Here is a 13,410-nt window from a genome sequence, read left to right as displayed (position 1 = left end):
GTTTGAACTGCAGGACTGCAGTGCTGATTGATAGAGAGAATTCTAACTATCTCAGAATGTATCGGGTGTCCTTAAAGGTATGTGTACTTGCTGTGTGTCGTCCCTTCACAAATTCAGAGCCTTTGAAAAGGACCTTTTAAATGTATTAAAGTTATTATTATTACAGACAGTGAAGGTTTTAAGTTTCTGTTAAAGAAAAACAGTTTTCTAGGAAGTTAGTCAACCTCACATCTTGTAATGCTGAGGAAATGAATGTCTTGATGAGAGAGCTTTCATTCTCACAGTTGTATACTGCCCAAGAAAAACCCACCTGCTCCATATGTTTATGTAGAATTAATATCCTGTAGAGCTTGGTTCTAAAGCGTTGCTGCTGTGTTAGATATGGCCAGCAGGGGGCACTGCAACACCATGTTTTCTGCAGTGTGAACTGAGGAACTGTTTAAATACACAGACAAAAAAAGAGTTTTCTGTGTCATTGAGGGCGTTGCACAACCACATTTATTCATAGAGTGATGTATCAGAGTGTTATTGTCAACATGTCCATTTACTTTTGAATTAGTTTGCAATACAAATGGCAAGTTTCAAGATACTATGTTACATTGACAAATCTTCCACTGTAGAGGTCACCATTTTCCCCATTTCATTATTGCTAAATAGGATGCACAGCCCCCACTAGGGGCCACAGTGGAAATTACGGAGCACATCATGTGGTAACTCTACCCAACAATGGATGAGTGTCAGTGAGATCTTTATTAGCTTTGTTCAAATTTGAAAGTTCATTTCTAGAAATGACAAATTTTCAAGCCAGACATGAGACTGTATAAACACCTTGCAATAAAACAATAACTGAAAAAGCCCTGCTGATATCCATCAATGATTAGGGTATGTGTTTCTGTGTTTTTATGTCCTTCGTTCATTTCTGTTTGAATTGCACTCTCAGATTGCTGGGCCAGGTGATTCAGGCAGCAGTGGATTTTCACCTGTGGGATAACGTGCAGTCCCCGTTGACCTTTGCCCTGCATGACATCCCCCTGCTGTCCTGGCTCCTGGTGTCGCTCTCTCTGATCCTGGTGGTGGTGGTCAACGAGCTGGTCAAGCTGCACGAGATCAGGTAGGGAGGGAGGGAGGGAGAGAGGGAGGGCAGCTTTTCCCTGCCTCTCATGGTTAGGGCCCTGTGAAATACACAGGAGAATTAGAATGACATGATCTAACCTGCAATTCAGTTCTAAACCTCAAGATGTCCGTGCAGCCACTCCAGCTAAATTGATCTAAAGAATATTTAAGTAATCAACCTATTAAAGTCTGGCTAATTAGAAAACACGAGGGACAATTATTGCCATTCTAGAAACTGAAGCGTTTAAAGAAAAAGCTTACCACGAGATTTGTTGTTTTAGAACAAACAGATGCACCAACAAAAAGCATTTCCTTGAGAGATCGCATGCAGCAATATCCACCTGGGGTGCTGCGCTCTGATGGTAGAACTTATTTTGAACAATCTGCAATTTATCTTTGAACCACACTGGAAAGAGAATAGACGAATTTTGGAGAAATGCAGAAGAACCATTTCCTAATTTAGCAAGAAAGGCTAAAAGATATTTGTCAGTTGTTACCAATTCTGTGGATGCTGAAAGAAGTGTTTCTTCATATGGACACATTTTCAAACAGCAACATCAATCCATGAAAGAAGACCGGTTTAACCAACTGATGATGCTTACGTTTTTAATAGCCAATAAAGCCCAAATAAAGTACCCGTCCATTATATGGTATAACCTAGGTGCACTGTAATTTTATTTTATTTTTTTTATATGTAAATAAAAAATAAAAAAACCTGAACCTTCTAACGCCCCCCAGGACACAGTCCCGGCGCCCCCCCCAGTTTGAGAACCACTGCCATAGGAGGCGGGCTTGATGTACAAATAATATAAATGTTATTGTTTGTATTTTACCTTTGCCTGAAGTAGACATCTGACCAGGACATACTGTACACATAATCTTATAAATTATATTGTATAAGAAAACCTTACTCCCTAGCAGACAGGCATTTCGGCTAATGCCTTCATCAGTGTCATTTTTGATAACCCATTAAATGAAATGTGCATTTTCAACAGAAATAAAGCTATCTCTATGGTAATGTTTAAATACAGTCCGACTGCAGCATCTCTCTAATCTTTTCATGTTGCTGTTTCTTCACTGTCTCTGTCTCTGTTCTTCTCGGCAGGGTGCGAGTTCGCTATCAGAAAAGACAGAAGTTGCAGTTCGAGACAAAGCTAGGAATGAACTCTCCTTTCTGAGGACCTCGAGATGGAAGCACCCTGATCTGGGAGGAGAGCCAGGCACACAGCTCCATTATGGGGAGGGCCAGCAGCAGGATTCCTCACAACCACTAGGCCCAACCAGCCACACTGAGCCAGGCAACCTTTCCATCACTCTGTTAAGACTGGAGGCTCTACAAAGCAGCCCCAGCAGACTGCCTTTGATGTCTCTGCTGTGCTGTGAAGTACATTTATAGAGGGTTCAATCAAATCTACTGTCAAACAGGTCAATGTGCCAGCTTTTCTTACATTATTTTAAAACAAGTCTAGTACTGAGCGCCTGAGTAACAAAAGTTCTGAAGAGGTTCTGTTTTTTTTTTTTTTTTTTTTGTAATTTATTCAGTGAAATGATAATTAAGAAAAGAAAAGCCATCCACCCAAAGCGTTCTGACCAAACATTTTAAGAATGAAGTAGTTGGAAATAAAAATAACTAAATACAGGAATGTTTTGGGGACAAGGCACATCTTATGAATCATGACCGAGAAATAATAGGAATGGTTTGAGCTGAAAATAATACAAAACAAAGGTGACAGCTGTGAAGAAAACTAGTCGAAATAATGTATGTTTATTTTATTTGTATTTTTTTTTTTTACTGTGGAAAGATTTAAAGAGAAATGTTAAACTACATTTCCTTCAGATTTTTTCACCTAATTTATATTTTTTAAATGTATAAACTAATCATTGCACGATTTAGTTTTTCTTGTAAATTATCAGAAAAGTTCAGATTAATATGCACTGTATTTCAAGTCAGTTTTGACCGTGGCATGTATTGGTCAAACTAATGCTCCTGTTCTTGTTGTAGACCTGATCCATCAATTTGGATCCGATTTATTGATCTAATTTGCAGCGCAATATGACTAACATATATATCTAGATATATATCTCTCCTCTGCCACAGCTGTGCACTTTAAATGCTATTAAAATTGGTCTAAAACCTTCACCCACAGTATGCACATGTGTATATAGCTGTGGCTTGCAGTATATATGTACTAAGATTCTGAAGCTCTCTATTTAATTGTGCAAACAGATGACCTTACTAAATCTCATCACAATGGCACAAACATTGATTTCAGTAAAAAGGTGTATATAGAGAGTATGGAACACTCTCTATATACACCTGTATGATACAGGCTGATATCCACGCCACAAGAAGTCAGATGACCAGGCTTACTGGCTGCTGATCTTGAGTGAGTGAAAATCAGTTTTATATTATATAGTTAAATAAGAATTAAACAGTATAGTTAATCTTCACCTCATGCGTGTCAGCTCTCCATCTTAGTTCTTCAGCTTCGCTTTGAAACCTTGTAAATCAAACTGTAAAACTCGGGGGTATAGTCAAGAGCGGTCCCAGTATCTACTGGTGGAATATTACTACCTCCACGTGTTTAATGCACATGACATACCTGAGGAGGATTTGCCATCTGTAGTTTAAACGTTGTGTGTTTTGCACAGTCGACATGTCATTTAAAGCCATGTTGCAAGTCTATCATACCATTGTAAAGCTATCTATAGGGCATTCCGTCGGTTTCTTGAAGTTTTACAGATGAGATAGGTGTTGGTTAAAATGTTTCATTCACAGAAACAAAGTATCGTTTTTACAGGACCCCACGTGTTTTAGGAGCATTTACAATAATGGAACATACTTGGTGTTCCAAAGTGTTTCCAAAGCAATGGCTAGTTTGTGTAAAGAAAACCACACACACTGACCAGCCCAGCATTTTCAACTCAACAGGCAGATGAAATCAGTGTCACAGCACTAGCTACTTTTCCTGGCCGCAAATAGAAGAGGCTCATTTTTTTTTAAATATGCATAGCTTTTTGACAGCATAAACAGAAACATGCTGGTTTTGCATGGGTAACACACAAAAATAATCAATCTGTGAGTAAAGACATAATCCACTAAGGACTTTGTTTATTGGGGTCTATTTTACTGGTTTGAATACTCCTGCTCCCTGACTCTTACTCTGTTTTATTTATTACATTTTTTCACCAGGGTGATTCTATTTAACCCCTTACAAATGCTGTTCAATACAATACAGAGTGATTCATAATTCGTGCAGCAGTGTTGTTTTATGTTGTTTTCAGTCTCTGTCACAGACAGTTTTCCTTTGCAGATCATCCTCCACGTCCCGTCCAGGTTCCGCGATGCTCTGTCAATGTTGTCCGAAATCTGAATCACCCTGTATGATACCGTGGAAAGAGGCAAGAGTCAGGTTAGGAGTTTGAAGGTGTTTAGCTCATTAAAACAGGCCCAGTTGTTTTAAAATGTATTTCCAAATGAGAGGGGGAGGGGGAGGGGGAGGGGGAGGGGGAGGGGGGGAAGAAATGTCAGGGCAATTAAGAAACAAGGATAATATGCAGTACTGTCCTCATGATGGAATCACTTCTCAGCACTTGTAGCCCTTGTGATAGCTACTGGATAACTATCATATTTGTTCGATTGCTACAAGCTGCCTGAAAAGATCAGACCGGGACAGAACAGTCAATGCAATACAGGGGAATGAGATCCATTTCAGCAGATCCGTGGCTGTTTAGGTTATTGAAATAGACCCCCTTGTTCAGAAGTTGTGAGAGGGTCAGTCTTTGGCTCTTGCTGGTTTAGGATGACACAAGGTAAATGAAACAAGTTCCTTGGCATGTGGGGCTGTTTTAAGCACTGTACTGGAGATGACTGTCTGTGAAAGAACCTGCTGAGCTGAAGGACAGAGCACTTACCTTTATTATTTTGAGCTGTTTCTTTCTAGTTTACTTTCAGAACAAAATGGGAGTTACAGAATATTAGAGCAGGGTTTAACCAGAGGCCTCTGTTACAGGGAAAGTAAAGTTAAATAAGCAAGCACAGGATTGGGTTGACTGTGATTGTCTGCCCAGAATAGCACAAAATGTATCATGTTGTGAGCTTGAGAGTGTGCAAAAAGTGCTATTTATTTAGAAGATATATTAAGCTTGTTTAAATCTGAGCACCTACAGTCTACGTGCAATGGTGTTCTTCAGTGTGGCTGTAAACACTGCCTTATCTGCACGAGAAAGCAGAATCGTTTTGATATGAATTTAGGAACAGATACCTAGGCAACCCCATAAAGAAACTCAACTTTTAATAAAAAAAATGTTTCAAACAAAAGATGAAAGTATTAGGAAGTAATACTCTTGCTACTCCAAACCAGTTGGGACCTGACTCTGGTCTGAGCAGTGATTTTTTTTTTTGGAGTTCTGATCATAATCTGTACCATACTGGCAATTCCTTGTCTTGTCTTTGTTTCTGGTTCACTCACACACAAAATACAGTTGTACATTTTTTTAAGTTTAATATACTCCCTAAAAATGTAATAAATAATAAAGTAAATATTTGGCTTTGATTTGTAGTGATGTTTAAATTCGCCCACACAATCCGCATGCATTTCATTGTGATAGCGTGGGTCAGTAAACCCCAACACAGAAGTGAGGATCCTTAAATCAACAGTCATCAATGTTCAGTCTCTTCGGTGACAGCTGTTCAATGCCCCCAAACCCTAACCCTAACCCTAACCCTAACCCCCCTGTGCATGCTCAACAAAACTAGTGCATCAAATTGCCAGATGCACATTGCAGTTTTATGCAGAAAACTACTTGCAAGAATGACTTTATTAAATATGACAGTTTTATAAATGGTGTATATTTTATAAAATGTTTAGATGTATGTAAAATGATCTTTCTGATTTTTAAGATGAATTGTCTCAAATAATGTAAGGATAATAAATATTATCTTTCTAAAGTGGTTTTTCATTTATCAATGGTGTACTTTTGTTTTTTCTAAGCCAAAGTGGGGTGTGTGGGGGTGTATATATATATATATATATATATATATTATACACACTTTTTAAAAATTCTGTGTATGCGTTTTTGTGCATGCAGTATTTTAAATATCACTGTTCCTGCATTCTTCCACCACTTGTTCAGAAGCACGCTACCCTCTAGCAAGTGCACATTGTGTGGGCCTGTTCCCCAAGACAGCACAACGTAGTCTGCATCATTGTTTTATAAAAGGAAAAACAGCTAAAATTTCTTATAAAACTGCTAAGAAACTAAGTTTATGTACAAGTCATTTAAGTGACCATCCTGCATTATTTACTATAAGCTTTGTAGCAACAGCAATTTTAGAAAAAACAAACTGGTGTAACCTTATCCCTGAGGACATTCGTTGTGAATACCGTTCAGTCTGTAATTTTATTTTTGAGAAGACTTTGACAATTACAGAAAAACAAGAAAGGTCAAGCATGAGTGTGCTTTTATAAGATTATATTGAACTATTCGCTTGTTTAGTTTTAGTTTTGTAAAATTTAAATGGGTTTTATTCTTTTCAAAACAAAATCTTTTCATATCAGATTGAATGGTTGGAAAAATGTATTAAAACACATATGTAAAAAAGATGTATATCATTGATACGTCCAGAGCCTAAAAGAACATGGCAGTGAATTATTTTGGTATTTAGAATGTACAAATATGTTCCCCCCCACCACGGCAATGCACCACACAATTCCTCAGAAAGAACTGAAAGTTAGTGGCATCCTCTGATCCACTGGCCTAGGCAATGTCCTCTTTGCTGGCATCTGGAGGACAAAGGCCAGCCTTGCAGGTGTCTGTTTGAGCTCACTGGGGGCATGTCCACAAGCGCAATAAGTGAAAGATTTTCCTCCTAACACCCCGCGGGAGCGCTAGAGCCAATGCAATACAACGCTTCCTGTGAAATCCTCGAGGGACCCTGAAGGGTTCATTTATACAGGACTGTAGTAAACTGTTTATTAAGACTGGTACCGCATATGGGTCAAATCTCCAGTGGGCATTACAGAAACACAAGGCGTTAAATTGAAAAGTAAATGTGTAACCCATTCATTGCATCACTAGTAAATAGATAATACTTGGTGCACCATTGCACTTGTGTCCATTTTGGGATGCACTAATGGGATGGCTTGTTCATTTAGACTTGCCAGGGCTGGTGGTCCATCCCTACAGTTTACGGGAGGAGGAGCAATTTAACACAACAGAAATGAATTAAAAGCAAACATCCCGGTACCATTGTATCTGTTTGGGATCAGCACTAAAGAAACAATACCCTACACAGTGTGCAAGATCTCAGGCATTTTGCATATAATTACTGCTTGTAGAGATTATAAACAAACCATTATTTACAATTGCTAATATTAGAGTCCCATTACATAGTGGATCAGCTGATACAGACACAGAGCCTATTTATGGTTCATATGAGTGTGTGTGTGTGTGTTTATAGTAACCCTCTGGCATACTGGTACTTAGCAATACATACCAAAAACTATTTCAATAAAGATGCAGAGAAGTTTGGAACTGCTTTTCAGAGTGTTTACAGGGAGTCCAGATCACAGCATGGGAGGCTTTTATGTTTTTTTGAGAACTCAAGTGGTTAGTCCACATACTGTGAATCACACATTTTAATATACCATAATACTAACACCTCATTTGCTTACCTATTGATTTCTAGGTTCTCTTTCAAGTACAAAATATTAACCATCACTAATGGGTTATTCCCCTTTAAGAACCCAAGAACTGAAAAGCATTATGCCAACAAACTCTCGCGAGAGTGCATGACGCAATGTGAGTTGCCCCGACAAAAGCACATTGCAGCCATTTGCAAATTCTCTTTTTCCTTTTTCACTAAGAGTGAAAGCATCTGAGCTAAGTATTTCTTATTACTTACACAGGACACTGTATTACGGCTGTAGTACAGAGGTTATTTTCAGGCTTGAGAATAACCTGTAACTGAGTGTTTGACTGTACAGTTAGCTAGCGTGCATCTCTTCATGAGATCTCCTGCTTTTTTGTAGGATTGCTGGCTGCTGTTGTGCATTAGCACAAGGTTAGCGTTTTCTCTTCTTGTACCTTGGTACCAGAGCTGACGCAACCTTTGCAGTATAGTACTGTTACACAGTCTCTTCACTGTACGGTTAGCTGGCGTGCATCTCTTTGTGAGATCTCCTGCTTTTGTAGGATTGCTGGCTGCTGCTGTTGTGCATTAGCATAGGTTTGCGTTTTTTCTTCTTTGTACCTCGGTACCAGAGTTGATGCAGCCTTTGACTTATTAATTCTCTATTGAGACACAGTACCGCGTCTCAGTACCGCGTTTGCATACGCTCAGTACTGACGCTACCGCGTTTGCATACGCTCGGTACGGACGCTACTGCGTTTGCATACGCTTCGGTACCGACGGTAGGTATTTGTATTTGGTACCCAGACTGGTTCATACCAGGTCTGTTGATACCAACGGTACCCAGAACTGACGTTCGGTACCAGGCTTTTATTGGTACCCAGACTAGTTTTACTAAGTCTGTTGGTACCTACTCCCTCAGTACCTAGAACAAACGCTCAGTACCAGGTTCGGTACCAAGCTAACTGTTGGGTGTATTTTACATTGGGTACCCACACTAGTTTACTAAGCCTGTTGGTACCTACACTACTATGTTTCACGGTTGTATTGACTGTGGCGCCAAGCTGCCAGTGGCTGATGGCCACGAAAGATGTGTGCGCTGCTTAGGTCAGGAACACGCAGAGCGAGCTCTGGCAGACCCTGCCTTTTGTGTGCAGTGCGCTGTTTTCAGCAAGCGATCACTACGGTCCAGGCTTATGCGCCAGTCCAGTGATGTCTCAATTACCCCAGCGCAGTTACCTCCTGCAGAGGCAGCTGGTAGTAGTAGGGGGTGCTCTAGGGAGCGCAGTTCTGGAGAGCGCTGCTCCACAGAGCGCCATTCCAGCCATTCCAGGGAGCTTAGCCAGAGGCCTCGCTCCGCTGAGCACAGTGCCAGGGCACGGGGTTCCAAGGAGTCCCTTTTCTTCCTTATCCTCTTCTTCTCCTGCTTCTCCTTCCCCAAGGGGTAAGAAAAGGAGTCACAGGTCCCGATCATCGGACCGCTGGCGGTATATGTGTGAGATGTTCCAACAACAGCAGTCAACTTTGACCCAGTTGTTGCAGGTGCGGTCTCTGCCAGTGCAGGGACCTGCTGTGGTGCAAGCACCTGTTGTGATGCGAGCGCCTGTTGCTCCACCTTCACAAGCGGCTTCTCTCTCCCCCCTCCACCACCGGAACTGGCAGAGGTTGAGTTGGGGGGGGGGGAAATGGAGGACGCTCTCTCTGTCCTCGCTTCAGAAGGAGCTGAGGAGTGTGAGGTGTTCTTTTCAGAGGATCCAGCGTTGGACTCGCTGCCTCTGATTCCCTTGCCTAGAGAGCTCATACCCCTGATGCGTCGAGCCAATGACGCACTTAGGGTGCCATGGCCGAGTGCGACAGTTGAGAGGTGCTCTGTTTATGACGAGTGTAAGGAGCTACCCTCTGAGGCCCCGCCCATCCACCCGGATTTTTGGCAGGAATTGACCTCATCGTGGCAGCACCCGGCCACAGCCCGTGCGGTCCCTAGGTCAGGTACGACCTATAGGGTTCACGAGGGGGATAAAAGGGGTCTGGTCCAGTTTCCCCCTGTCGGGTCCACTATTCTAGCTTTGGCGCAACCAGCGAACCTTGCGCTGCTGTCCAAAGATGCGGCTTGCCCAAACAAGCAATGTCGGGTCACGGAGGTCCTTCTGAAGAAGGCTTACTCTGCTAATGCCTTTGTTGCCCGGTTGGGCAACTACAATACCTGTTTGGTGACCCTCGATCAGACAGAGGAGCTGCGGCTGATCTCCCGAATGTTGCTACGACTAGCACAGCTTCCGAGTCAAGCAACAGGGCGCAGTATGGCAGCATTGGTGGCTGCGCGCCGTCAGCTGTATCTCTCTCAAGCCAGGCTTACGGAGAATAACAAGGCTGCTCTGCTGGACGCGCCCATCACGCCAGGGCATACATTCGGTCCTGCAGTGGACGATTTGTTGCTTCGGTCCAAAGCGGCAAGGGAAGCGACAAAGGCATTTAGTGACCTTGCCCCTAAGCAGGCACCACCGCCTAAGAAGCAGTTGTATCAGAGGCTACTGCCTCAGCCACAGTGGCAGCCTCAGGGCGGTCCACGGGGCTCTCTAGCGGTCACTGATAGGTCAAGCCGGGGACGCGGTCGGCAAAGGCGGTTCCAGCACAATGCGCCTGATAAGAGACCGCAGGCGCCTAAACCAAAGCAGCAGCCCTAGGAATTTGCTGCCATAGGCCCAGGGCCCCTTCTCCAAAGCCCATCTGGAGTACTGGGGCCAGTGCACCCGCGATTCGTGGGTGCTCACCACTATACGTCGGGGGTACTCCTTACAATTCAGCCATGGACCACCCCCCTTTCGGGGGGTGGTCCATACGCTGGTCAGGGACCCCTGTGCCAACGACTCACTGGCTCAGGAGCTAAAGACCCTCCTGCAAAAGCAGGCTATTCGCATCTCAGACAGGTCAACCTGTATCTGAGCCGCAGGCGGTTCATGATGTTGACCTTGCGACAGCTGTCGCAGTCCATCAGGCCGGGCGACTGGTTCACAACAGTGGACTTGCAGGACGCCTACTTTCACATTCCCATAAAACCAGGGCACCAGAAGTATCTTCGGTTCGCCTTTCAAGGGAAAGGCTACGAGTTCCGTGTAATGCCGTTCGGCCTATCCCTAGCGCCACGCGTTTTCACGAAATGCATGGACGCTATCCTGGCCACTCTGAGACTCAACGGTATCAGAATTTTAAACTACCTGGACGACTGGCTCATTTGTGCGGAGTCGCCAGGTCAGGCACTGCAACACACGGAACTTGTCACCGATCACCTATCCAGACTAGGTCTGAAGGTGAATCATGCGAAAAGTCAACTGACGCCAGCTCAAGTAGCGCGCTACTTGGGTTTGAGTCTGGACGCCCGATCCATGACAGCAGTGCTGTCGGACGACGGTGTCAAGAATATCAGCCTGCCTAGACCTATTCCAGTTAGGCAGAGCTTTACCAGTGGTGACATTCCAGAAACTTCTGGGCCTGATGGCAGCAGCTTCTCAATCCCTTCCCCTGGGCCTCCTGCATATGCGGCCCCTTCAGGCCTGGTTCAACAGGATGGTCCCTCACCCAATGCTGAACCGCAACCGTTTGGTGACAGTGTCCAGATATTGTCTCCGAACTCTCTCTTGGTGGAAACAACCGGCCCACCTACGCCTAGGCGTCAGGGAGCGGTCACAAGAAGAGAAGTCGTTAACACCGACGCCTCCAACCATGGTTGGGGTGGGGTGTGGAACGGTCGGGGTGCACAAGGGGTTTGGCGGCCTCCGTGGCTGGGCCGACACATAAATCTTCTAGAACTGCAAGCAGTGTTTCTCACTCTTCAGTTCTTTCTAGAGGAAATCAGGGGGAGACAAGTGCTTGTCCGGACGGACAACACGACAGTGGTGGCTTACATCAACCACCAGGGTGGTACAAGATCACCCAGTCTCAATAAGGTAGTCAACAGGCTTCTGGTCTGGGCACACACCCATCTCCTCTCACTCCGAGCGGTACACCTACCTGGAGTGGTGAACATTGCCGCAGACCTCCTCTCGAGGCAGGTTCCGGGCGGCGCAGATTGGAGACTCCATCCCGAGGTTGTCAGCCTCATATGGAAATGGTTTGGGAGAGCGGAGATCAACCTTTTTGCCTCCCAGGAGTCGACGCATTGCACCCTGTGGTTCTCCATAATGAGAGACAAAGGGTGTCTAGGGGTCGACGCATTGGCTGACCAATGGCCAGCGCACCCACTGTATGCGTTTCCGCCGATAGCTTTGCTACCTCTGTGTCTGGAGAAGATCAGACAGGACAGGGCCACGGTCCTACTAGTAGCACCTCACTGGCCCAAGAGAGCCTGGTTTGCCTCACTGATACAGCTCCTGTGCGGACAGCCTTGGCAGTTGCCCAGTTGCCGCGACCTGCTCAGCCAGGCACAGGGTGCTCTGGCATCACGACCCATTGAGCCTACAGCTCTGGGTTTGGCCCCTGAGCGGCTCCATTTGAGCCGTCGGGGTTTGTCTAATAGGGTGATTGACACCCTACAGAACGCTAGGGCTGCCTCCACTCGTTCCCAGTATGGCTACAAGTGGGGCGTTTTTCAGACATGGTGTCTGTCGAAGGGAGAGGATCCCACAATGTGTCCAATGGCATTGATCTTGCAGTTTTTGCAAGACCTGCTGGACGATGGGAAGAGCTCTTCTACCCTAAAAGTCTACCTGGCAGCTATTTCAGCTTGCCATGTGAAGATAGACTCAGTCTCCCCAGGAGCACATTTCCTGGCAGGACAGTTTTTGAAGGGGGCTAGGAGATTCCGTCCTCCAAGGAAGGACGTTGTTCCTCACTGGCGGTTGAATGTCGTGCTGAATGCACTAACGAAACCTCCTTTTGAGCCCATGCATTCCGCAGAGCTAAAGCTTTTGTCTTTTAAGACAGCTTTTTTGGTGGCAGTCACTTCTACTAAGCGAGTAAGTGAGCTGCAGGCACTTTCCGTCGCAAAAGCCTGTTTATATTTTGCAAAAGGCCGGTCATGGGTGACACTCCGGACCAACCCTGCGTTTTTGCCGAAGACTATTTCGGCTTTCCATGTCAATCAGTCGGTGGAGGCTTTTCACCCTCCTCCTTTTCAGTCCGACAGAGACAGAATGCTCCACACGCTATGCCCTGTCAGAGCGCTGGCGTATTATGTGGAGAGGATAACAAGTTTGCGCCAGTCGGAGCAGCTCTTTGTTTGCTACGGTTCTCAGTCCCAAGGTCAGGCTCTGTCTAAACAGCGCCTGTCTAGGTGGCTAACGGAGACCGTGAAGATTGCGTATCAACTTGCAAAGTTGCCCCCGCCTGAGAAGATCACTGGCCATTCCACTAGAGGGCAGGCCACTTCTTGGGCAATGTTCCAGGGTGCATCTGTCATGGACATATGTAATGCAGCAGTGTGGGCGACCCCCCACAGGTTCACGAGGTTTTACAGGATGAACATCGTGGATCCGCTGTGTCCTGGTTTTGGATCAAGAGTGTTGGGGGCTGCCTCGGTGGTCGTCCCCTCAACTACAGATTGATCGGTGAGTAACTTGTCACCTTGGACTGCTAGCGCGGTTAGCTCATAGAGTCTTGCGTCTGTCCTCACGACAGATTGGGTATACTTACCCATTGGTGATGGTTAATATTTTGTACTTGAAAGA

The 13,410-nt window shown here is 44.8% G+C and overlaps 1 protein-coding gene across 6 annotated transcripts in view; it reads left to right on the top strand.

The window, feature by feature from the left end:
* The window catches only part of tmem94 (transmembrane protein 94), a 76,289-nt gene extending 70,222 nt beyond the window's left edge, over nucleotides 1-6,067 (top strand). For all 6 annotated transcript variants that reach the window (XM_058989972.1, XM_058989970.1, XM_058989971.1 and 3 more), the window contains 2 exons: nucleotides 941-1,111; nucleotides 2,219-6,067. In XM_058989972.1, coding sequence (XP_058845955.1) covers nucleotides 941-1,111; nucleotides 2,219-2,291 — 244 coding nt within the window. In that variant the 3' untranslated portion in view covers nucleotides 2,292-6,067. The remainder of the gene's footprint in view (nucleotides 1-940; nucleotides 1,112-2,218) is intronic.
* The last annotated feature ends 7,343 nt before the right edge of the window (nucleotides 6,068-13,410 follow it).

This window comes from Acipenser ruthenus, chromosome 17 (genome assembly GCF_902713425.1).
Source record: "Acipenser ruthenus chromosome 17, fAciRut3.2 maternal haplotype, whole genome shotgun sequence".
NCBI lineage: Eukaryota > Metazoa > Chordata > Actinopteri > Acipenseriformes > Acipenseridae > Acipenser > Acipenser ruthenus.
This window is presented reverse-complemented; position numbering and strand designations above follow the sequence as displayed.